The sequence below is a fragment of the Cyprinus carpio genome, chromosome A17, assembly GCF_018340385.1.
Source record: "Cyprinus carpio isolate SPL01 chromosome A17, ASM1834038v1, whole genome shotgun sequence".
NCBI classification, from domain to species: Eukaryota; Metazoa; Chordata; class Actinopteri; order Cypriniformes; family Cyprinidae; genus Cyprinus; species Cyprinus carpio.
Window position 1 is genome coordinate 6271243 of NC_056588.1, and position 26434 is coordinate 6297676.

The window sequence follows — 26434 nt, forward strand, 5'->3', positions numbered from 1 at the left end:
AATATTTTAAAACAACTAATAATTCAACATATACACACACTACGATATATGTACACTTTTTATATTCATATGTTAAAAAAATATCTAACATGCAATAGGGTAATTTAGAGAAGGCTCGGTTAGGAATAGTCTCTGTTGGCATTGGGGATGTTTAAGAGTTTTTTTGGATGCTTGAATAGCAGTCTGGCAGAAACCTTGAATAGCTCAAAGCAGGGTCTGCATACCAATGCAGTTAACACTCGGCACTATGGCAGCTTTTTGTAGTATTGTGAGAGTGACATGTGGGCATATTTCTAAATCCTTAATCTTTTTGATTCCTCTCAATTAATGTTATTTTAATTAGGTATTTACATGTAGTTGTTTACTTTTACATTAAATTTATTTAAAAGTAGTTTTTGACAAGACTTTCCAGTAATATTGTGAAAGATAGTTTTACATGAACACAGTTTTGAAATGTTATTTGATTAATTTATCTAAAAAAACTTTTGCATTTTAATTTGCTTTTTTTTTACAAAAATTACACAAGGACCAGTAAGGTTACATGAGAGCATATTGCAGTAATGCCACCTACTGGTGACAGTGGATGTTGACATAATGGCATGAGTGATATTGAATAATGAAATATTTCTTCAAAAAGACCTGACCAAAGAAAAAAAATAAATAAATTACTGAAAAACCCCCAACAAGTAATGCAAGAGCCCTCAAACAATTGTGATTATTGCAAACATTTATTTATTCTAAAACTTAAATCAGACTGTATCAAGTCTGTATTACAGTTACAATAGCATTTACAGTTGCATACAGGCCTTTTTTTTTTTGACTGGAGACCATATTGTTGATTCTGTTTAGAGCTTTATAAATATGATTTCAGTTTATGGCTATACATTGTACAGAGAATGTTTTCAACATCTAACTTCAAAACCATGCAAAAAAACAAACAAAAAAAAAAAAAAAAAAAAACCCAAATGAATATAATATTACATTATACATTTTCAATGAAATTATGTAATTCCAATTAAAAACACACACAAATTAAATATGGTCTGGTTTAGATACATTTTTAAACAAAATTCATGCAAACATCATGCAAACTATTATCTTTGAGGAACATTTTTCAAATATGAACTGTAAATTAGGTTTAAAATAACAGTACACATATCTTAAAGAACTATATGAACTATTGAAAAATGCTGTTATTCATTGCTTCACAGTTTGCTTGAGAACACACCAACAAGCTCATAATTTACTTGAAAAGTCCAAAAAAGTCCAAAAAAGACCTGTATATCTGTTACAAGTGAGCATTGCTACAATATGTATTTGTACAGTTGACTATACATCCTCTTATTGCCAGACATATCCTGATCGGGATTTCTACATTGCCTAAAATGTCCAGGTTTTGGCGTTTCCTCTCTAGAGTCCTCAGACATTATGTGTACATGTATTTGCACTGCTTTGACTCTTCTCTGTAGATCCCACCTTCTCGCAGGCCACAACTGGTCGATTAAGCACAATGCCTGCATGCTGGTGAAACTACTTTACAGTCATTACCTTCAGAAAGTCAAAAAAATGACATTTTAGGCAATTTAGAAATCCTGGCCAGGACATGTCTGGGAAAAACAGAACGTACGATCACCCTAAGTTACTTAACATCAGAGGTAAAAAAGCTCTTTGTACAGACATGAGTTTATGTTCAATGGAGCCACATGCTGAACTCATACAGAAAAGACAGTGGCAGTAAAAGAAATGTCTCCAGGGCAGCCCACCGGCACACTAGTTTAATGGTGTGTCTCACTAGTACATACCATTAAACACTCAATATCATTAAATCAAGCAATGGAGTAATGAGCCAGGGAGCCACCAGGGGCAGTGTTGAAACACACGGTGGTTGCATGCAATAAATTTAATTTGACACATTATCCCATAATAATAAAAAAAAATCTTCTGTATGAGTATAATGTGGAACAGACAATTTTTGTTACACAATTCAGAATGCTATTTAATTGTCTCTTCTCTATTAGGTAGGTCTATCCATGTAATATTGCAAAAACACACCCACATTTTTACAGACATTATCTTAAATAAACTATTAATGTTATGCAGATAAAAGTAAAAACAGTAGTGTTTGCAATGTGATATACTAGAACAACGTAGTTGCCTTGATGTTTGATGCTTTTTCTTGGATTTAGCACAACAGCTTATCTTAATTTTGTTATGCAAAATCATTTATAAAGAGCACTGAACAAAACATATTTGTTTCCTCTGAAGTATAGATTTATAAAACATTTGGCAAGTTATATTAAGTAAAATGTATGGAAAGCTAAAAAAGAGAGAGGAATAAAACAAAATAAAAATAATATATAAATAAAATGATGTATACATTCTGAGGAACTGAGCTTACGGTCCAAAGCCCGTATTTCTCAGTGCAGCTGTTACTTCTGTAAACAGTTTAGTAAACGGTATCACTAAGAAAGGATATATGAAATAGTTTACATATTTCTTGTTTTATTATATCCTTCCTTCCAGTTGTACGAACCGTGAACAACTTCCAAACCCCATTCTGACAGAAAACACAGTGGAATGCTTAGAATTAGCACCCCATCAAAACGAGGTCACGCCTCATGTTTATATAAAAGACTATATAATCTTACAATCCTGAACCCCAATGCATGTTCAGAAAGGAAGTTAGTTCTTTCATTTCTTCCTGTCCTTCTTGGACATATATATTAATCATAAATAGATAGTAATCATTCAGAAACAAAAGGCAAATCCATGGTATTAATAAAAAGATGGATAGCCTTAAGATGATATAATAAATAGCGCAATATTTGCAAACTCTGTTCTTCAAAATGACAAAGAATCTGAGAAGGAAGTTTTCGAGTTTTAAGATCCAGGAAGTAACTTAAATCTCTTTCACATTTCTTGGTCATTGCTGGTGTAATGCTGTAGGACCTACTGTGAAGCTCTCCACTGCATCAGAGCGTTCAGAGGTCCGTCTTCACTGGCTTTGCCATGTTGTTTAACATCAGAATACGAGGTTTGGCTAGTTTCACCACAGCGGTGGTGAAAAGGGGAAGAATGGATACTGAGTATCATCCTCATCCACAAAGAAACACTGGAAGTAGGGAACATCCTCTGTAGGGGAAAAGACATTAGAGACCATTAGAGACATTAGAGGTCAGATAAAGGTTCATCATGATCTGAAGTACACACTTGACATAGTGACAAAAACTCACCATCCTCCATCTCTGGAATATCTTTGGAGACATCAGGTTCTTCTCCTACAGAAGGGAAATACATATTTCTTTAACCTAATCTTAATCAAATGATTTTACAGTACACCATGGTTATTATAATAAACTAAACTAAAATTAAATAAAATAAAACTAAAACCATTAAAAACATTTTACTTAAAATAAAAGAAACAAAGTGGGATCAAATAAAAAGAAAACAAACTACATTTATTTCAGTTAGTTGACAACATCTCTAATTTTCGTTTAGTTTAAGTTGAAATACAAAATAACTAAAACTGAAATACATATTAATAAAAATGTATTTTATTTCAGTATTTCAAATATATACACACAAGCATAAATATCTTACCTTTTACTTCCTTGCCCACAACAGCCTCCTTCTTAGTTGGCTCGACTACCGATTACAGAACATTCACAAAACATCAGTTTACATGTTATGCAATTAGTATATGTTCCCCACAGTCAGAATACATGGGCTGCACTTAATACCTAAACAGTTTGTCATACCACTTTATAACTGGTACATTTAAAATAAAATAAAAATCTAATAAGAAAAGCATACCTTTTTCTTTGACCTGCTTAGGTTCTAAAACCAAAACAAATATAGCTGTTTGTTATGTGCTGGATTGCTCTGATTTTATTAGACATGTGATGTGATTAATATTTCCATAATATCTTCTTAAGGAATATCAGATTCCTGTTCATGTCTACACATGCATTTTTAGCAAGTACTATTTGTAGATAAGATTTCTATACTCTTATGAGTCAACTATTATATACTAGTCAGACATCATATGATCAAGCATAATGTCAAGCCTGTTGATGAATTTATAAACTAATGAATATTCTTGGAGTGTAAAAATACAGAACTTTGCTGAAATGAAGAATTATATTAAAAGTCATTAGTAAATCAGCCATAGTACCTTTCTGTAAAGGTTCCTTTACTTGTTTGACCTTCTCATGGGTGATTTCTAGCATCAGGAGAGAGATTTTTAGTCACTGATACAACAATAAGAACAACTTATCTTTTTACTTAGCACTCCTTTAGAAAACTAGAAGAAAGTGATTGTGGTACAGTAGGTGATTTCAGTTGTTGACAGTAGATATATATTTTACCTTTCTTTTTGGGCTGTGGTCTGATCTTAGCTTTTGGAGCCTCTTTATCTAGAATAGAAAAGTGAATCATTTCTTGGACATAATGGATATAAATCATTTGTTTTGATAACCTTTATTCTAAATAACAGTTCAAAGTGATTTACAAAGAAACAAGAATAAAATTAATATTTAAAAATAAGAAATTTTGTGGTCTTAATTGCCCACAAAAATCACAGAATCCATAAAATCAAAATCAAATTCTGTCAAATAACATATGCATATTTGTATAATACAGGTCCTTCTCAAAAAATTAGCATATTGTGAAAAAGTTCGTTATTTTCCATAATGTAATGATAAAAATTAAACTTTCATATATTTTAGATTCATTGCACACCAACTGAAATATTTCAGGTCTTTTATTGTTTTAATACTGATGATTTTGGCATACAGCTCATGAAAACCCAAAATTCCTATCTCAAAATATTAGCATATTTCATCCGACCAATAAAATAAAACTGTTTTTAATACAAAAAAAAGTCAACCTTCAAATAATTATGTTCAGTTATGCACTCAATACTTGGTTGGGAATCCTTTTGCAGAAATGACTGCTTCAATGCGGCGTGGCATGGGAGGCAATCAGCCTGTGGCACTGCTGAGGTGTTATGGAGCCCCAGGATGCTTCGATAGCGGCCTTAAGCTCATCCAGAGTGTTGGGTCTTGCGTCTCTCAACTTTCTCTTCACAATATCCCACAGATTCTCGATGGGGTTCAGGTCAGGAGAGTTGGCAGGCCAATTGAGCACAGTAATACCATGGTCAGTAAACCATTTACCAGTGGTTTTGGCACTGTGAGCAGGTGCCAGGTCGTGCTGAAAAACGAAATCTTCATCTCCATAAAGCTTTTTCAGCAGATGGAAGCATGAAGTGCTCCAAAATCTCCTGATAGCTAGCTGCATTGACCCTGCCCTTGATAACACACAGTGGACCAACACCAGCAGCTGACATGGCACCCCAGACCATCACTGACTGTGGGTACTTGACACTGGACTTCAGGCATTTTGGCATTTCCTTCTCCCCAGTCTTCCTCCAGACTCTGGCACCTTAATTTCCGAATGACATGCAAAATTTGCTTTCATCCGAAAAAAAGTACTTTGGACCACTGAGCAACAGTCCAGTGTTGATTCTCTGTAGCCCAGGTCAGGCGCTTCTGCCGCTGTTTTTCTGGTTCAAAAGCACACGCCTGTGCACGGTGGCTCTGGATGTTTCTACTCCAGACTCAGTCCACTGCTTCCGCAGGTCCCCCAAGGTCTGGAATCGGTCCTTCTCCACAATCTTCCTCAGGGTCCGGTCACCTCTTCTCATTGTGCAGCGTTTTTTGCCACACTTTTTCCTTCCCACAGACTTCCTACTGAGGTGCCTTGATACAGCACTCTGGGAACAGCCTATTCGTTCAGAAATTTCTTTCTGTGTCTTACCCTCTCGCTTGAGGGTGTCAATGATGGCCTTCTGGACAGCAGTCAGGTCGGCAGTCTTACCCATGATTGCGGTTTTGAGTAATGAACCAGGCTGGGAGTTTTTAAAAGCCTCAGGAATCTTTTGCAGGTGTTTAGAGTTAATTAGTTGATTCAGATGATTAGGTTAATAGCTCATTTAGAGAACCTTTTCATGATATGCAAATTTTTTGAGATTTGGGTTTTGGGTTTTCATGAGCTGTATGCCAAAATCATCAGTATTAAAACAATAAAAGACCTGAAATATTTCAGTTGGTGTGCAATGAATCTAAAATATATGAAAGTTTAATTTTTATCATTACATTATGGAAAATAATGAACTTTTTCACAATATGCAAATTTTTTGAGAAGGACCTGTATAGCTGCTGTTACAAAGCTTTCCGACATACCTTTCTTTGCAGGTGCTGGTTTAGTGATGTTTTTCAGTGCATCACGTTCTGTGTAGTGAAGAAGACAATGAGAGCTGGATATAATTTACATTCATCTTGTACTGTATTAATTTTGTAATGTATATTTCATTTAATTCATGTAATGAACAATCATTATACAGCAAAAAAACAACAGCATATGCCTGGGTGATTTCACTGTCACCCATACCTTTCTTTAAAGGAGCCAGTTTAACTTTATCTTTTATCTTTTTGATGATTTCAGCTTCTGAAATAAAAATAATTAGTTGAATAAGAAAAACTTGATATATATACTTGATATATATATTATAAAACTTGATATATATATTAGAATATTCTAATAGTGCTCTTAAGAAGCTTCAGTCTCTGGCAAATTCCAAAAGAAAAGAAAAAAAAAGAAAACTTCCTGAAAATAATAGGTTATATATGAGAATTACCTGCTTTAATATGTGCTGTAACGTTCATCAGAGCATCATGGTCTAGAAAAGAAAAATCTTTCACTTACCCACAGGTGAACACTACAGTGGAAATCATAATTTTACAGTCTGGTTCCTGTTTTTTTTTTTTGTAGCTCATTATGTCTATAATTCATAATCAGTTTTAATACCTTTTTTTGCTGTTTTGACCTTTTCCTTGGAGACTGCTGGTTTTACCTTTACACCAACAGTCTTTGGCTCTAAGACACAAGCAGCATGTGGTTTAACGTAAGCCAAACAATTACTTGTACAAATACTTTATGCAAATTTTCAGCCTGATAATGTCAAAATCCACCATATTTCTAATACGGACAAAATACCTTTGATTGTTCTGTTGTCCATTCGTAAAAGCGTAATTTGATTTTGAGTGGACTCCAGATCACTCTTCATTTCACCAATGTCCTTCCTCAGTAAATCCAGAAGAGACAGTTTTTGGCTGATAGAGTTCAGGAGCTCTAAGTCCAAACCAATAAGACCAGCATCATCAAATAAGCATCAAAAATAATTTGTGTAAATGATCTGAGGCCATTCAGACTCTTATCAAATGCACAGATGTTACATGAGATTCAATCATGCAAACATAATCTTTAATTATACATTAGCACCATAAAAAAACAAAAACAATAAAAAAAACTTATTATTAGTACTTTTTCTAAAAGACTTGTGGGGAAATCTCACCTTTTTTTGGAGTTGGTTCTAATAACTTTTCTTTAGTGACTTCAGGCTCTATAAAACAATATTTCATGTGATAATAATATTATATAATAATCATATAACAGAAAGCAACTCTTCACAAAGGATGATTTCATTAACATTCACACCTTTCTTCATCGGAGCTTGCTTAGCTTTCTCCTTGGTGACTTCAGCCACTAAAAAGGGAAATGAAGTGAAAATATTCTTTAAATTTAAATATGATTTTTTTTAAATTGGAGGTAAAATATTGGTAACTCTTACCTTTCTTCTTAGGAGCTGGTTTAGCTTTCTTTCTTTCTTCCTTGATAATTTCAGACTCTAAAATGTTTATTTATTAACATTTAGAGCAAATAAAAAACTTAATACAGCATGATATAATATTCTGCTTGGGAATAGTGTTAAAGTGATTGTTAACACAGTAAATCAAACCTTTCTTCACAGGGGCTGGTTTAGCTTTCTCTTTGATGACTAAAGCTTCTGAATTTGTTGGGTATAGTTTTTTGTTTAAAGTTATTAAATACTTTAATATGCCTTAAACATCAAAGTACCTTTCTTTGGTGCTGGCTTTGGCTTTTCCTTAGTTATTTTGGGTTCTGTAAAACATTTTAGTAGAGCAAATTACAAATAGCAAATAAATAAACAATTTTGTGTTACGTGAATTTTGAATTAAAGGGATACTCCACCCCAAAATGAAAATTTTGTCATTAATCACTTACCCCCATGTCGTTCCAAACCCGTAAAAGCTTTGTTCGTCTTCGGAAAACAATTTAAGATATTTTGCATGAAAACCGGGAGGCTTGTGACTGTCCCATAGACTGCCAAGTAAGTACTGTCAAGGTCCAGAAAAGTATGAAAGACATCGTCGTAATAGTCCATCTGCCATCAGTGGTTCAACTGTAACGTTATGAAGTGACGAGAATACTTTTTGTAAGCGAAGAAAACAAAAATAACGACTTTATTCAATAATTCCTTTGTCAACAGTCTCCTCTGTGTCTCTCCAAATCACCGTATGCTGCGTATGCTCTTATGTATCAGCCACGCCACAAGGATGCGCTGTTTTCTTTCAAATCAAAGCTAAATACAAGTAGAAATAGCACATCCTTGTTGCCCAGCTGATACAGAAGAGCATACGGTGATATGGAGACGATGTATTTCATACTTTTCTGGACCTTGAGAGTGTAACTTACTTACACAGTCTATGTGACAGGCCTCCCGATTTTCATCCAAAATATCTTAAACTGTGTTCTGAAGATGAACTAAGCTTTTACAGATTTGGAACAACATCGGGGTAACTGATTAATGAAAAAATTTTCATTTTGGGGTGGAGTATCCCTTTAAAATGTCAACTATGTAAGTACCCTTTGCTTCAAGGACAAGTTTTGTCTTTTCCTTTGGAACTTTAACTAAGAAGGAGCGAAACATAAAAAAGGATTAGTTTCTGAGAAAATCCTGAAATGCTTTTCTATACCTATTCAAATGTGCAAATGTTAAAAGATAAACATTGATTACACTACATATATTAATACCTTTTTTGTAAGTTCTGGCACAGGTTCAGGTGCCTTTTCTTTATGAACTTCATGCCTTATATAAGCAATTTCAAGTGATAAATGATCACACAGTGGGAAGCAACATCATTACAGGATGATTTTGTTCACATCAATACCTTTCTTTACAGGGGCTGGTTTAACTTTCTCCTTGATGACTTCGGTCTCTGCAATTATGACAATATAAGAATGTTTAGAGAAAGCACACATTTTCTTCGCACAGTCTTAATTTGTCTTAAGGATGATGTTAATTTGATAGAGTAAATCAAACCTTTCTTTTCAGGAGTTGCTTTAGCTTTCTCTTTGATGACTTCAGCCTCTAAAATCATGATAATATAAAATATTTAAATCATTACCATTCTTTTAAAACTGGCCAAAATATGAAAAAAAAATGTTTTGACATTGTCTTTCAAAAATAAATGACAGTACCTTTCTTTGGTGCTGGCTTTGGCTTTTCTTTGACTATCTCAGGTGCTGTAAAATATGGGGTTTTAACTTCAAACCAAACCATTTTAGAAAATCAGTCTGATTTTTCAGTTTCAAACAAAGGACTACAATAAATTCTTAATATATTTAGCCTTTGAAATGCTGAGTATTTTTACTCATTTTTCCAATGGGAAAACCTATTTTTGGTGCCGGTCGATGGGCCTTTTCTTTAGCAACTTCAGGCTCTATAAACCCGTTTAATTCATGTAATGAACAATCATTATACAGCAAAAAAAAAAAAAAAAAAAAAAAAAAAAACGCATGCAGGGTGATTTCACTGTCATCCATACCTTTCTTTACTGGAGCCAGTTTAACTTTCTTTTTGATGATTACAGCTTCTGAAATTAAAATAATTAGTTGAATAAGAAAAACTTGATTTGAGTACATTTGAGCCTGAACTTTAACTTGACAGCAAACATAAGCTGCAATAATTAACTCGTACCTTTCTTCTCAGGAACTGGTTTAGGTTTCTCCTTGATGACTTTGAAATTGAAATTAAAATGTTGGTCATATTTATATTTTTAACATGATCTTAAATTTTCTTTGGGAATTTTTTTTATTACATTATAAAGTAAATCAAACCTTTCTTTTCAGGAGTTGGTTTAGCTTTCTCTTTGATGACTTCAGCCTCTAAAATCATGATAATATAACATATTTTAATCATTACCATTCTTTTAAAACAGGCCAAAATATGAAAAAAAAAATGTTTTGACATTGTCTTTCAAAAATAAATGACAGTACCTTTCTTTGGTGCTGGCTTTGGCTTTTCTTTGATTATCTCAGGTGCTGTAAAATATGGGGTTTTAACTTCAAACCATTTTAGAAAATCAGTCTGATTTTTCGGTTTCAAATGCCTAACAAAGGACTTCAATGGATTCTTAATATATTTAGCCTTTGAAATGCTGAGTTAAAGTATTTTCACTCGTTTTTCCAATGGAAAAACCTATTTTTGGTGCCGGTCGAGGGGCCTCTTCTTTAGCAACTTCAGTCTCTATAAACCCGTTTAATTCATGTAATGAACAATCATTATACAGCAAAAAAAAAAAAAAAAAAAAAAAAAAACGCATATGCAGGGTGATTTCACTGTCATCCATACCTTTCTTTACTGGAGCCAGTTTAACTTTCTTTTTGATGATTACAGCTTCTGAAATTAAAATAATTAGTTGAATAAGAAAAACTTGATTTGAGTACATTTGAGCCTGAACTTTAACTTGACAGCAAACATAAGCTGCAATAATTAACTCGTACCTTTCTTCTCAGGAACTGGTTTAGGTTTCTCCTTGATGACTTTAGCCACTAAAATGGTGATAATATAAAATATTTAAAGCATTAGCATTATCTTAAAACTGGCAAAGATGTAAAGTTAAACAAATAGTTTTGTCAATGTTTTTAATTGAATTACCTATCTTTGGTGCTGGCTTTGGCTTTTCTTTGGTTATAGGTGCCACAAAACATTTGAAATGTTTTAAAATATAGGATAAATAAGTTTCAAGTATGCCTGAACCACACCAAACCCTTGCCGGGTGATTTCACCGTCAAACATCCTCTTTTAAGCGCCAATACTTTAACTGATGACACCTTTCATTAGTTGCTTCAGGTACCATTTTGATCCTGAATTGGTTTAGCTCCTCCTTTCGTCCTCTTTCTCCGGAACTGTGACTTGCTGCCCTTTGATATTGAAATTAACATGTTGGTCATCTTCTATGTTGTAACAATGATCTTCCACTTTTCTTTGGGACTTTGTTTTATTCCATTATAACAGTCCTCCAACCTTTTTTTCAGGGAGTTGGTTTAGCTTTCTCTTTATGACTCAGCCTCTAAAATAATGATATCATAAACATATTTGAATCATCCCCCATCTTTTAAAACAGGCCCAAATATGAAAAAAAATGTTTTGACATTGTCTTTCAAAAATAAATGACAGTACCTTTCTTTGGTGCTGGCTTTGGCTTTTCTTTGATTATCTCAGGTGCTGTAAAATATGGGGTTTTAACTTCAAACCATTTTAGAAAATCAGTCTGATTTTTCGGTTTCAAATGCCTAACAAAGGACTTCAATGGATTCTTAATATATTTAGCCTTTGAAATGCTGAGTTAAAGTATTTTCACTCGTTTTTCCAATGGAAAAAACCTATTTTTTTGGTGCCGGTCGCGGGGCCTCTTCTTTAGCAACTTCAGTCTCTATAAACCCGTTTAATTCATGTAATGAACAATCATTATACAGCAAAAAAAAAAAAAAAAAAAAAAAAACGCATCTGCAGGGGTGATTTTCACTGTCATCCCATACCTTTCTTTACTGGAGCCAGTTTAACTTTCTTTTTGATGATTACAGCTTCTGAAATTAAAATAATTAGTTGAATAAGAAAAAACTTGATTTGAGTACATTTGAGCCTGAACTTTACTTGACAGCAAACATAAGCTGCATAATTAACTCGTACCTTTCTTCTCAGGAACTGGTTTAGGTTTCTCCTTGATGACTTTAGCCACTAAAATGGTGATAATATAAAATATTTAAAGCATTAGCATTATCTTAAAACTGGCAAAGATGTAAAGTTAAACAAATAGTTTTGTCATTGTTTTTAATTGAATTACCTATCTTTGGTGCTGGCTTTGGCTTTTCTTTGGTTATAGGTGCCACAAAACATTTGAAATGTTTTAAAATATAGGATAAATAAGTTTCAAGTATGCCTAACAATGACGTTTAAGATATTCTTAACATCTTTAGCTTTTGAATATAAAATATTGTTCTCACATTTGTATGTGGAAATCTTACCTATTCTTGGTGCTGATTCAGGTGCCTTTTCTTTAGCAACTTCAGGCTCTGTAAAAGTTCATGAATATAATAACCATCATAATAAAACAGTCATCATACAGTGGAAAACAAGAGCATATTCAGGATGATTTCACTGCCACCCATACCTTTCTTTACAGGAGTCGGTTTAACTTTCTTCTTCATTACTTTAGCCTCTGAAATGGCAATGATGTGAAAATATTTAGAGATTCCAAAATGTTTAAATGTCCTTGGCTAATTTTTTAATTTGTATTTAACACAGAATTAAAGTCCACATCAAGCTACAATAATGGTAACTCAAACCTCTTCTCTTAAGGGCTGGTTTAACATCTTTGAAGACTTCAAAAGATAAAAAGAGGAAACAAAATGGCTTTTCAGCATATATGTTCTTTAATTTAAGGGAAATGTTCATTTTGCTTAACAACAATACCTTTTTTTGCAGGAGCTGGTTTAGCTTCCTCCTTAATAACTTGAGCCTCTGAAATGTCAGGGATGAGTAAATATTTTGATACTGTAAATTCTTTTCTTTAACATATTTTTTTTTAAATATGTTTGTAGAATATTTGATTTCTTTTTTGTGTTTTGAGTCTTTTATTTTGTTGTTGTGAAAAAAGAGAGAGAAAAAAACAATAACTGTATTAAAACCTGACTGGAGAAAATTTGAGCTTGTATTATCGTTCTCACGAATAATGTTATATACTTCTCTTTGGTGCTCTCGGTTTTTCTTTGGTTATCTCAGGTTCTGTAAAACATGGAATTTATGAAACATGAAAAAGCTTGGAATATGACACACATTAGTCTTGCCTGGTAGTAAATTTTGAAAACATTTAAAACAAACATTGCATATACTGCATCTTAATGTGATACCTTTCTTTGCAGGTTCTGGTTTAGCTTTCTCTTTGGTAACTTCAGGTTATACAAACAGAATGACATTTCAGTTTTAAAACAGTTCAGCAAAGACATGTCTTTATAGCAGCTTCAGGCTCTGAAACTATGCTTAGAAAAATTTTATTTGAATTTTGCATTGGCCTTAAAAACTGTTAAATATGTATACCTTTCTTTGGTGCAGGTTTCGGTTTTGCCTTTTCAACTGCAACAGCAGGTTCTGCAAAACATTCAGATGTAACCGAATACGATTATGTTTGCTTGAATATCTAATTGTTATTAAGGAAATGTACCGTAATCACAGACTTATCTATACCTTTCTTCACAGTGACAGGTTTATGCTTGTCTTTGGCAACTTCTGCCTCTGAAATATATAATATTATACAGAATAAATTTCACAAAAAAAAAAGAAAAGAAAAACAATGCACAAAACACTGAACCACTACAAAAACACGATGAACTATGCAGATAATTAACCTTTTTTGGAAGGTTTAGGTTTTGCTTTCTCTCTTGGAAATTTAGGTTCTGTGAAAGAATGGAAAATCAGCAGCATATTTAGTGTGATGTTTCATGTTCAGTATGTGCTCATATTCAGAAAAAAAATAAAGAAAAAACACTTAAGTATTATAAATACCTTTCTTTACAGAAGCAGGTTTGGGCTTTTCTTTTACAGCTTTTAAAAAAAATAAAAGGTCGACATTTATTTCTAAATTACATGAACACAGATGTATTATTCACATTTGAAAATTACCTTTCTTTGGAGGTTTCTCCTTCTCTTTTTTAGCTGGTGCTGGTTTTGCCTTCTCTTCAACAGATTTAGCCTCTGTGCAAGATTCAGGCATTTTTCTTCATGTGATATTCATTTAAAGATGCATGTTGAACAGTAAAACAAATGCAATAATTTTACCTTTCTTTAAACGTTTTGGCTTGGCTTTTTCTTTGGAAACCTCAGGCTCTGTGCATCAGTGAATGTTAGCAGTTAGCATCATTAACATTGCAAAAAAAAAAAAAGTCCAATAAAAATCAAATTGTACCTTTCTTAACTGGGGCTGGTTTCACTTTCTCCTTAATAGCTTTAGTATCTGAAATGATCATAAATGCATGCATTAGAAAATGAAGTAATATTCAAAACCTATCCTTTTATAGGTATTGATATCCTACCTATAGATTATTCTGACAAAGGTTTTTTTTTTTTTTTTTTTTACCTTTCTTTGAGGGCACTGGTTTGACTTTCTCTTCTGCAACTGCAGGCTCTACAATTCAAGGAAAAGTAGATGTAAGAGTGGACCAATGCATTCATCCATAAATTTAAGAAAGGAAAATTACTAATTACCTTTTTTAGCGGTTGTTGGCTTTTCTTCTGAGAGAAGATGGAGGTATATATTTAATAAATTATATATGAGACCGACAAAAAGTTATCAAGGACACATATTTCCATATTACCTTTCTTTGCAGTTGGTGGTTTTTCTTTCTCCTTAGAAACATCAGGCTCTGAAAATGAGTCAGCAGGCTCAGTTAATGTCATGCATAAAAAATTACTTTTAATGAATTGCTGTTACTTTAAGTGCATCCAACCTTTCTTCAAAAGGGCCGGTTTAATTTTGTCCTTGGGAGCTTTAGCTTCTAAATAAATAAGAAAAGAGAAAAGCATTTCAACTTGCTGATTTCAACTTTTCATGGATATGAGCATTTAAAACTGTGAAAATAGTTTATAATAAAGAGAAAATATACTTAAATTAAATACATAGAGTACAAAACTTGATATCTTTCTTAAATCTATCTATCTATCTATCTATCTATCTATCTATCTATCTATCTATCTATCTATCTATCTATCTATCTATCTATCTATCTATCTTAATGTTTTTTTTTGTTTTTACATAAGCACAAAAGACATGACATTTCCATTTGAATCTATATACTGTATGTAAGAGCAAGGCTGTAAAACAATTTCAAACAACACATTATACCATAAAAAAATATTATTAATATAAGTTTAATAGGAAGAGTATACTTTTCTTCACAGGGACAGGTCTTTCTTTCTCTTCAGCTGCTAAAATGCATAAATATATTAAGGTTTTTTTTTTTTTTTTTTATTAAATGTTAGCTAAAACAGCAGATAATACCATACCATATAGATATAAGAGCAAGATTTCAATGCATGAAAATTAAAAATCAGGTTTTGGAATCTCAAAAGAGCTTGTTTTGCCTTCTCTTTTTACCTTTCTTTGAGGGCTTCAGCTTGGCCTTCTCTTTGGAAACCTCAGGCTCTATAATTTCATCAACATCAGCAGTTTATGACATAGAAAAAACTGCATTTTGTTTAAAATGGCATTTATTGTCTGTGGAATGTCATGCCTTTCTTTGCAGGAGCGTGTTTTAGTTTTTTAACAGCAACTTCAGCTTCTAGAAGTGTATAAAATTATTATATATAATCAAATATACATCAAGCTAGTTCTTTTACATCAAAAACAAAGCAAACAAATGCAAAAACACACATTTCTGTACTTTCAGAGCATATTTTTTCCACATTTTTTCAAAGCTCAGGGGTTAAAATCTTAATAAATATAATAACTCTTTTTGCTGTAACAGTTTTGTTTTGGTTGCAGCACTGCATGACATACATTAAATCATACAAATAACTGATCTCAAGAAAATACTTAATGAGAAACAGGAAAAAATAACCTTTCTTCACAGGTTTAGCTTTTAGAATTCAATGTATTACAATAAAAAGGTACTGGTTAAACATGTTGGTTCGCATCATCCATGTAGCCATCATCTGAATAACACATTCAGAATCAAATATTTTTCTTTATTGGCCTTTCACCTTTCATTAATTTTAATATTAAACTTTAAATATGCATTGTGATACCTTTCTTTGAACGAGCTGGTTTAGCCTTTTCTTTTGTAACTCGAGGCTCTGCAAATGAGTGGAGAAAAATTAAGACAATATATAAGTGTTTACAGTCCCTTTAGTTATAAAAAGTTTATCTAATGCCAAACTTTAAGGTAGTGTACATAATGTACTTAAATTATTAATTTGCTTCATCATGTGTGCTCAGTGAAGCAAGGTATATAACACAATACCTTTCTTAGATGTTGCTAGTTTGGTCTCTTTTTTGGCCATTTTAGCTTCTGAAAAATAAACAAATTTCCAATAAAATATTTAGTGTTTAAATTTAAAACTGTACATTAACCCTGTGTAATGAGGAAGCAAAGCTTTATTTATCTATTCTATTGGTGTTAATACATCATGCAGGCTACTGTATGTACCAGATTTCTTCTTTTTTAGAGGGGGTTCCTCGCCCACTTTAGTCACCTTGACCTTTTTCTCAGTTTTTTTCTTGGTGTCCTTTTCTAGAAAACATTTAATATACATAGTACAAGTATATTATCTAATAAAACAGAGGTGATGGGTTTTACATGTAATCTATAAGTGAATAAAGTAGGTCTTGACTGTAGCAGTGGGCTGAGCATAACCTTCAGTGTTCTTCTTAAAAAAACAGAGCAGAATCTAGACTTTGTGTACAATCTAAATGTGGATGTTGAGTTTTTCCACAAAAGAGAAATTAGATACATTAGTTAGACATGTTCAGTATGTTTTACCTGTTGGTTCTCGAGTCTTGTCCTCTTTGGATTTTTCTTTTCTTTTAGCCTTTTCTATCTCCTTTTTCTTCTTGACTTTTTCTACTGTTATGTTTATTCGTTGCAGTGTTATCTCTTCCTCTTTACTTTCAGCCTTCTTTTCCCTCATATCTGAAAAAAAAAGTGTCACAGTTCTATAATTTTTCTCTTAAATTTCAGTTTTCATTCTGCACAAGCACTTTATTTTACAGTGTACAAGCACTGAAGAAAATAACAAACCATTCACCTTGAATGATTTTGTATATCTCCTCTCTAGCTTTTTTCTCTTTGGCTTCTTTCACTTGTTCAAGAACTGAAATCATGAGTAAATGTTAAATGAAAGTTACATGTTTTAACATCCATTTGGTTAATGAACATTAAGAATAAGTGTATGAATTAACGCACTATAAGCTTGTTAATTTATCATGAATAGTACTTGTAAAGCAGCAAAGTGGTTGTCAGCCATGTCATTGTGTTAGATGGCAAAATGAAATTAATAACATACAATGGATAAATTAAACCATTCATTCTCTTAATGGAATTATTCAGTTAAGCAACATCAACAGCTTTGCAAATACTCAAGACACTGAAATTGTTTACAAGTCAGTGCAAAGAAGTATTTAGTATGGTTTTCATTTTTCCTAATGATTTGATTTGAGAAAGTAATTCTAAATTACACTAAAACATTACACAAAAGCAAACATCATCTATCTGGATTTTGCCTATTTAAAGAAAAAATACTGGACAGAAGATGCTAAAAGTCTTACAGTGAGTAAAGTCTAATTGTTTACTAACATCAAATAGATCTCTCTAGTTTTATACATATAAACTTGTACAGCAGCAGAGTCCTTTAGAGAATCCTCCAGCTGTTTTTGCTCCTATTTTAAGCATCTTTCCAGAAGCAGAAGTCAAGGAGAAGCAACAGTGATTGAAACTTCATCTTCATCCATCAATTTGTTCTTCTTTCCAGTCCAAATTGTAAGAGACGAGTGATAAAACAGTTTTCTTCAGTGCTGATGAAATATCATTGTGATGTATAGATATATAACTATATAGATAGACAGCTTACAACTGTTATGTTCTATAAACAAAATAACTGACATTTCAGATGCATTATGGCCACCTAATTAGTTAATTTATACTTGGCCAACAAAAATAGTTTAGTTACAGGTTACAATGTTGTGAAACATAGAATTCAAACAAAATTTTGAACACTGTTTGGCCAATCAAATTATTGTTCCTGATCTTTTGTTTAATTGCTGCTAATAATTGGCGATCATATTAAATATCATGTTATATATTTATAAAAACAATTAATAAATTACTTATTCTATCAGGTGCAATTATGAGGGCAATATAATATAGTTATATTTTAAGATCTTGCACTCTTACAACTTTTATTCAATTATTAATTTAAATAAACAAAATAATAAAGTTTTAATTTAATGAATAATTTTCCCATGGTAAGTGAATTCTACTTTGTTATCAAGGTCATCTATTGACATAATGATTGCCATCTGTTGACTGAACTATCACTTTTCCATATTTGTGAAGCATACAAAATTTTTCTATACCTTTGTGAGACTCTTCATGAAGATCCTCGTGTGCTTCTTGGTGGTTTGTGCCAATGGAATGGCTCTTTGATGTTTTTCTCCTGCTCAGGCCTGTTTTTATGGCATCTCTCATCCTGTCATTGTTATTGTTATTTTCATCATTTCTGTCTGTGAGGTCATGCTGGACAGGAGAAAGGACAAGCTCCTCTTCATTGTCAAGGTCATCTTCACCAGCAGATGTTCCCAAGATAGTTTGATCTTTAGTCTCCACCTCAACCTCATCTTCATCTACCTCATTCTCCAGGTTTTTTGTGCTGTTTTCAGCATCAGCAATTGCCACATCTTCCTTTCTCTGCTTATCTTCCTCTTTTAATTCATCCTTACCTGGGACTTCATGATCATTGAGTTCTTTTGCTGCAATCTTTTCCTTCACACAGATGGTATCTTGAGTAGCTTCAGTCAATTCTGGTGGCTGTTCTTCTTCTAGTGACTCTTCAGCTGTTTCTTCCGTGACAGCAAAGGCATATTCATCTGTCTCAGGTTCTTCTATCTCACCTATGAGATCAGAAGTATCTTTAACTGTTTCAAGTTCTGCATCCTCCTCTGTAATATTGGGAATTTTCTGAAATTCATTTTCATCTGTATTCAATTCAGTTTTGGTTGTAATATTGGAAGTATCTTCTGCTGTTTCAATTGCTGCTTCTTCAATTGTTTCAGTTGTTTCTTTCTCCTCTGTAACTGCAGAGGCATCATCAGTGTCTTCTGTCGCATCAGAGGCCATCATAGCTGACTTGTCCTCTATGAAATCAGAGATATCTTCAACCTTTTCAGTAGCTAATTCCTCATCTATGACTTCTGGCATAACAGAAGGTTCCTCCTCTGTAACATCCAAAATATCTTCAACTGTTCCAGGAGTTTTATCCTCCTCCATGACATCTGAGACAACCTCATCATCGTAAACTGTGACATCAGAGCTGTCCTCAGCTGGTTCAACTCTTCCTTCCTCCTTTGTAACATCTACTTGTATATCTTGAGCTTTTTCAGTTGCATCTTCAGCAGATTCCAGCTCACCATGTTCCTCCTCAACCTCTTTTATTACTTTAGTGTTGTCTGTCTCCTTCACTGTGGATCTCACAGCAATGTAGGCAGCATAAGCAGGGTCCTGTGTTTTGCCTACTATTTCTGCAACTGTTTCATGAATTCATTTTTCATTTCAGGTTTATGAGAGAACTAAGCTTATTTTACATATAAAAACACATTTACCAGTTTATGTGCAAGACATAACAGTTTGTTCAGATTGGAAACACGTCATTACAGCACATTGATGACCTTAACAGTATGCACATGTCATGCCCTGATAAAAAAAACAAAAAAACTCAGTTGAACCATTTTTAGCAGTTACTTCAAAACCCAAAGCTTATATTTTGTGATGTTGAGATCTTGTGAGCTTCTGTGTACATTAATGCATTTAGCAGATGCTTTTTTTGTGCTGCATTCAAGATACACATATTGTCAAGTTCAGGAATGACCTTGCTAGCACAATTCTCTACTGTTTGAGTTGTTTGGACAATTTTAAATAAACACTTTGTGCATATAGAGTGGAGTGATTTAAAATAAAACCCTTTATTTCTTTCCACAACATCAGCTTAAAATCTCAGGGCATTAATATTGTGAATGTCACAATATTCTTGCAACATGTGCCATAGCTGCGGTAAGAACTCCTACATGCTGTATGCTTGTGAATAATATCATCTGACGAATGTATCAGAGAAGGTTAGACGTCGCACTACACCGCAAGAAGGGGATATGAAAACAAACAGCAAGAAATGCATTTGACTTTAACTTTTTATTGGGTAAATGTGTCATGCACCTTCTTTTAAACCATTCTGGAGAACTAAACACAAGCATTTTTACATAAAATGAAGAATTGTGTAACATGGGCAGTACTTTGTGAGATGGAGAGTACAGAACATCAACATTCACATTACAGTACATACAGAAAATAAAAATGACAATCATCCCTGTATGCAGTCATGCAGGGCCTTTTCATGCGCCATTTTACATAACCTGTCTAAATGTTCTAATTACCAAATGGATTGAAACAGGGTAAGATGCAACATAACTGTGCAAAAATATGAATGGGTATGGAATGACAACAAGGCAGAACACTACATAATTTTAATCAATTCGAGATCTTGCATTACATAAGTTTGAGTACTAGTATTAGTTTTGTGTTAATGTAAAACGTTTATGTAAATTAAAGAATGTGCATTTACTAACCTTTTTCCATAGGGGGCAGAAATTCTCCTGCAAAATATTTAGGAATATTGTTAAATTAACATATAATATTATATATTAACAGAGGTATTGAGGAGTGAGCGGATGAATATTGGCACAAACCTTTCCGTCTTATCACTTGCGGTGTGTCATCTGTAACAGAGAATGGCAGGGATAGTTAAAAAGATCATTGTATTTTAATATACAAGCATACTGTACATTTGTGATATACATGATATGATGAATACCTTTGTCTTCCATGTTGGAGAGATAGGCCAAGAACATATCCCTCCTGTCAGCAAACTCCTCAACAGTGTCTGTGACAACTTTCATGGGATCAAAGCTAATGTCAGGAATACCACCTGAGAAAAATAAAATAATATAACGCAACTGAATACTGTTTTACAAATCAAATATTGAATACAAATTAAACACAATGTTTCAAGCTTATAAATGAACAATACCTTCATCCACTGCAAACAGACTGGTTAGGTAATTAGAGACAGTGGTCTTTATGTCTGTGGCCTTCTCTACAACAATTTCAGCCAGTTCTGCGGGACCAGTGCTCATTTTGGGAAACCAAACTGAAATATTAATAAAGTGCATTTATTTTGACCTGTTTATATATATATATATATATATATATATATAGATATATATATATTATATATATATATATATACACACACACACAGCCTGAAATGAATATGGACAGCCTGAAATGAATATGGACACAGTTTTTGTTTTATCCAGCTGTATTTACTCAGTGCAACTTATAACATCCAACATGTCAGAAAAAAAAGTATCACTGAGTATGGGTTTTCCCATTATATAAAATGAATCTATAAACTGTTTCTAATTTGCATATTCAAGTGTTTTTAGGGCAACATGTAATGGAAAAAAAGTGTAATAATTGGCAAGATTTTCATAATAACATTTAATATTTCATAGGAATATTGATATATAATTTATTTCCCTATTCACTTGTTGTGTCTCCCAAAATGTGTTATAACATGCTTTAAGTCCTGGTGTCCTCTACAGTGGACATGTATGAAATCGATATCCTGAATCGTAACAGAAAGTCATATTTTAATTTGAAACCCCACAACATCTTTCTGAGATGTTGATTTATGACAAACAATTTGAAAATTGGTCAGTTTTAAATGATCATTACAAATAATCATAATAAATATAATAATTTCCTTAAAGTTGTTATATTTGATCACTAAATTAATGTCAGCCATTTTTAAAGACCAAGGAGAGGGTGTGGTCATGGTGAAACTTCCAAACATTTGGTATCTCGGAAAAGCCCTGAATGTGCTCTGTTTAGGACATCCAACTGTGACATGTGATATCATAGACATTCAGTGATATCCTATTGACAATGTCTAAAATAATGTGAGAAATCCATACCTTCAAGGTATCCAAATATGGTTGAAGAAATGGTCTTGATCCCACTTAAAATTTGCAGAACTGCTTCAGTGGCAATGTCCCCTGGATAAATGATTGCTACATCCAAGATGCCTATACAGCATGGAAAGCATAAAACAGAAATCAGTCTGGCATGAGCAGCTGAAATTATGTTTCATTGATATGCTCAAATATGACTAATTATTTCTTTATGCACAGGAATCAGTGGCAATTTCAAATGTAGATTAAAATGGGTTACTTTAGCAGAGCACATTATGAGTCTCTGATTACATATCAGCTCTCAGAACAACAACGGCCAAATATTTCAGAAATGCAGGTACCTTCAAATAAGTGGAATAAGTAGCCCACTGGGAATCTGATCCATTCAGTAACCTCATCCAATAAAGTACCACCAAGTTTCACTGTTTCAGTGATGCCTGTATCCCCTGTTTGAGAATAAAAAATAAAAAAATTCTGACCAATTGCTTATTTGGGGAATCATTCACAAATATATATAAATTATGCATTTATAAAATTATGAGAAAAAAAAATCAAGTTTGGTGCTTTGCAGTACCTTCAATGCCCCCAAACATGGTTGAAATATATTGTATAATGGTCTTGATCCCACTTAAAATTTGCACAGCAACTTCAGTGACCATATCCACTGGAGTAATCACTATATCCAATATGTCTGTAGAACAGAAAGCATTAAACAGACATTAGAGCAAATATGACAAATAATTTCTTTTTACCATGTTCTTGAATTATTGCCCATAAATGTGTCTCTGATTGCATGTCAACTTCCAAAACAACAGCCAAATATTTCAGCATGATCAGTAAATCAGGTACCTTCAAACAAGTGGAATAAGTAGCTCACTGGGGTTCTGATCCATTCTGTAGCCTCATCCAATACAGTGCCACCATATTTCACTGTTTCAGTGACTCCTGAATCTCCTGTATGGAAAAACAACATAATATACAGCAAGTCAAAGCTAAATCGTGTTTTAAACTACTTATGAATGATGTTTAAATTCCACAAATGATTATATATAGTACCTACCATCAGCACTAAATATTCCTGACAGATAAGACACAGATGAGTCAGCTGCTAAACTAATAGCTTCCCTCGGATTAAATATTATTTCAGTGATGTACTCTGTTTCCAAATAAAAGATCAGAAACAATTGGATAAGTCATGGAATTCATCAACAAAATATAATACTTCTCAAAGGATCAGTGATGTACTCTGTTTCCAAATAAATCAATTACTCATGCTCATGTTTTGCATGCAATGAACTTGGCTTTAAAAAAAAAAAAACACACAACACGACACGCAAAAGCATCATAATGTTGTCTGTATTTGTTCTGTGCTATATTCCAAGCAATGTGGTCAGTATTAGTCCTGTGCTATATTCCAAGCCAAAGTCTTTATTTAGCTACTGACTTCCGCCTCATTTAGCTCTCGGTGTGTTCATGCGAGAAATAAGCGACAGCCGATTCATGAATGAATTATTTTGTTTTTTTTTAATATTTTGCGGATCGGTTGATTTGGTTTGGTCTGTGTATTTTTCGAGAATTAAAATTGATCAACTTAATGATTCAAGATTCATGAATCAATCATTCTGTTTGAATCTCCAAATTATGTGTGAAGCATTAATGACATTTTCAAATTGATCAACTTAATGATTCAATGACCGGGTCACAGACAACTATATAGGAAGATTATATGTGAGTTTGTGTGATACTTTAATGCTTTTGCAACCTTTTTGAGGACTGAATGTTTCATTCATTGTAATTGCACTGAAAGCAATGAATTAATTTTCAAAGCTGGTAATTACTTTCAGCTACTAAAATGAGCTATTTTTGTGTTATGAAAGCATACCGTGAGCATCATAAAGCATATCGTTCATATGGTTTATCCAGTTTTCAATGCCTTCGATGGCCTTGCTCACTGCTAGCACTGGATCAGAGCCAAAATCCTGGATGCCTTCATAAAAACAGTTTCTCAGCAGTGAACCCACAACAGCACAAGAGTAAATAAAACAGGAACTGTGAAAATTAATTAGGCCTATTTAAAACTTACTTGCAATCTGATCGTCACTGACAAAATCAAACATGACAACACCTGCTATTGACCAAGAAATCAGAAGTGTGATGATGACCACCCACTGTGCCGGGCGATTCATGATTCGTAAAATTCCATGGCTCCCGGCAGTAAGTGAGTCTGTGTGTGCTGTTCTAGCCGGGGCAGCTACACCAGTGGGAGGGATGGACTTCACCACGGGACCTGGAGACATATGGATGAATTTACACATAGACTAAGGGCATAGCAAACCTTGCTCCTAAATGTCACAGAAAGTGGAAAATGTTACCCAAAGGTAAATATTGTTTGCTAAAGTACTATTCTCTTTTTTTATTGTGTTAATATATTCTAAATACTTTCCATATTTTTCTACATTGTTTTTTATTTATTTCTATGTACAGTATACAGCACCATAACAACATGTACTGATATTTGTTGCAGCTGTTCTCTAAGAGCAAGATGCATGACTGACTTCACGCTTGCAAGAATAAACTGCATCTCCATCTTGTGTTATTTTCTCCCTGCTGTGTGAGTTTAATGACATCATGCAGTGCTGTTTGTTTAATATTTTTGTGGAAACGGTGATACATATTTGTTTTCACGATTCTTTGATGAAGAGAATTAAGGTTTAAACAGCATTTGCACTGATATGTATATCAAAATAAATCTATACACTTAGAAGATTATGAATATTTAAATTATGTACTTCTCTGTATTAACATTGAAAACATGTTCTACATAAATATTAATACAGCATATCATTTGTTTCAGCAGATCAAAATCTGTCTGTGACAAAAACATGATCAACTGACTTATTTCATTCTTGTATTACCACAACAGCATTTATTGTGATTCAGTCTTTTATTCTCCAAGCATTATTATAAAATATCATAATATCTACTTAAATTTTTTTTTTATTTTTTATCATTTATTATTTATTAAGCTCTGTTTGTCAATCAAATGCAGGAGATCATGAGTACAAAACCTGTAGTACCTTTAGTTGCCTGAGCCATGGTGGTACTTCAGCCGAGTGTCCTTTGATTTCGCTTGTGTATCCCAATCTTATTTGGACCGTTTCACCCAGTTGATGTTAAATCCCACTCAGGAAAAGATGTTCTTTTTTGTTGTCCCCATTTAATCCACAGGTGAATCCTCACAATCTTGTGAGAAAAGCAGGATGAGGGTTTTCAAAGTGCCGGATTTGAGATCATGGCTGGGGGAGAATGGGATGTTAGGGCATGGCCGTAAACAGGGGAGTTCAGGCTCTTGCAGGGGATGCAGCAAATAAGTGCTGGTAATTTAGCCCATGTTATTGGTGCCTCACATGAGCGTGAGACGGGAGAAATGCTGGGGTGCTTCAAGGTAACCTTAGACACTGCAAGCCTGGTTTATTCTTAGACAGTGTAGCGTTTAGCAGTTGCACTCTTGCCTTTTTAGGTGATAGGGGGTGTGCTCTACTGGAAGCAAAAGAAAAGGAGACAGTTGCATGTTCACAGACTCAAATGTCTGATTTTTGATGTTTCAGATAATGTTATTAATTGAATGTATGTACAGTCAGTGATATTGCATCGCCACAGTAATCATTTTTTCAAAATAAAGTGTTTTGATGATTTCGATTAAATTAATAATTGGCATTAGGATCTATTACACTAAAGTTAATCATGCTTCTAATTAGCACTTTTTTATCTCAAATCTAACTGCATATGGCTTCACTGGGGATTTTATAGAACAGATCTGAAATATAGAATCACGGCTCCTATATTTAACTAGGGAGATGTGACGTCAGATGTGTACTTCCATGTGGTTGGATCAACATGTTTTGGCTGGAATGCAGTGGCCCTCCGCTGGACATGCAGGGAATCACAGAACTGCACTACTGAAATAAAAATATAGCAGCAGTATGAAAGGTGAGTACAGACCTTGTTGGCTGCTTGCAAATTGTTTGATTGATTAAAAAGATAGAAAAATACTACCATTCAAAAATGTTGGGATCAGTACTTTTTTTTTAAATTAAATAATTAAATATTTTAATTCAGAAAGGATGTGTTAATTTGATCAAAAATGACAAAGACTTTCAGAATTTAAAGAAATTAAATATTTAAAATGTCTAATAAATATTTAAAATGTTTAATAAGTTATATAAAATATTTAGTAAATTATTTTTAAATATGTAAAGATATTTAAAATTGTTATTTAAATATAATGCAAATATAAATAATTAATAATAAATGCTGTTCCTTTGAACTTTCTATTAATTAAAGAATCCTGAAAAAAAGTATCACAGTGTCCACAAAAATATTAAGCTGCTGAACTGTTTTCAACATTGATAATAATTAGAAATCTTTCTAAG

General features: G+C 33.1%; 1 protein-coding gene across 19 annotated transcripts; it reads right to left on the minus strand.

The window, feature by feature from the left end:
• Positions 1-709: 709 nt before the first annotated feature.
• On the minus strand, positions 710-25473 carry LOC109107919 (neurofilament heavy polypeptide-like). Of its 19 annotated transcripts, none has more exons than XM_042773727.1 (64): positions 25079-25472; positions 24085-24288; positions 23884-23988; positions 23062-23157; positions 22851-22955; positions 22576-22692; positions 22343-22447; positions 22005-22115; positions 21056-21175; positions 20840-20953; positions 20715-20744; positions 20595-20621; positions 18336-19502; positions 17009-17074; positions 16744-16893; positions 16411-16494; positions 16225-16272; positions 16010-16057; positions 15496-15543; positions 15360-15407; positions 14713-14760; positions 14581-14628; positions 14471-14497; positions 14343-14390; positions 14172-14219; positions 14045-14092; positions 13889-13960; positions 13772-13810; positions 13615-13662; positions 13454-13501; positions 13307-13357; positions 13120-13158; positions 12953-12994; positions 12683-12730; positions 12556-12591; positions 12381-12428; positions 12235-12282; positions 12054-12095; positions 11900-11947; positions 11749-11796; positions 11390-11434; positions 10045-10092; positions 9905-9943; positions 9753-9800; positions 9406-9450; positions 9248-9295; positions 9096-9143; positions 8791-8835; positions 7981-8025; positions 7862-7909; positions 7694-7750; positions 7561-7608; positions 7418-7465; positions 7060-7194; positions 6871-6939; positions 6701-6742; positions 6454-6510; positions 6246-6293; positions 4368-4415; positions 4175-4222; positions 3814-3837; positions 3601-3645; positions 3234-3278; positions 710-3132 (listed from the first exon to the last, which is right to left on the minus strand). In XM_042773727.1, exons 1-64 carry the CDS (start codon positions 25095-25097, stop codon positions 3047-3049), a joined length of 4995 nt encoding a protein of 1664 aa, XP_042629661.1. In that variant the 5' UTR covers positions 25098-25472; the 3' UTR covers positions 710-3046. The 19 variants fall into 19 exon arrangements, with proteins under 19 accessions (XP_042629661.1, XP_042629662.1, XP_042629668.1 ...); XM_042773728.1 differs by having other exon boundaries at positions 12054-12080; positions 25079-25471; XM_042773734.1 differs by lacking the exon at positions 17009-17074 and having other exon boundaries at positions 25079-25473.
• Positions 25474-26434: the final 961 nt, after the last annotated feature.

Excerpts from the sequence above, each read along its gene's own strand:
- LOC109107919 (XM_042773727.1), bottom strand. Across the intron at positions 9,801-9,904 it reads ACCAGTTCCTGAGAAGAAAG|AAGCTGTAATCATCAAAAAG; the intron begins GTACGAGTTAAT and ends TTTTAATTTCAG. Across the intron at positions 7,466-7,560 it reads GCAAGCTCCGATGAAGAAAG|AGCCTGAAGTCACTAAAGAA; the intron begins GTGTGAATGTTA and ends ATTGTTTTATAG.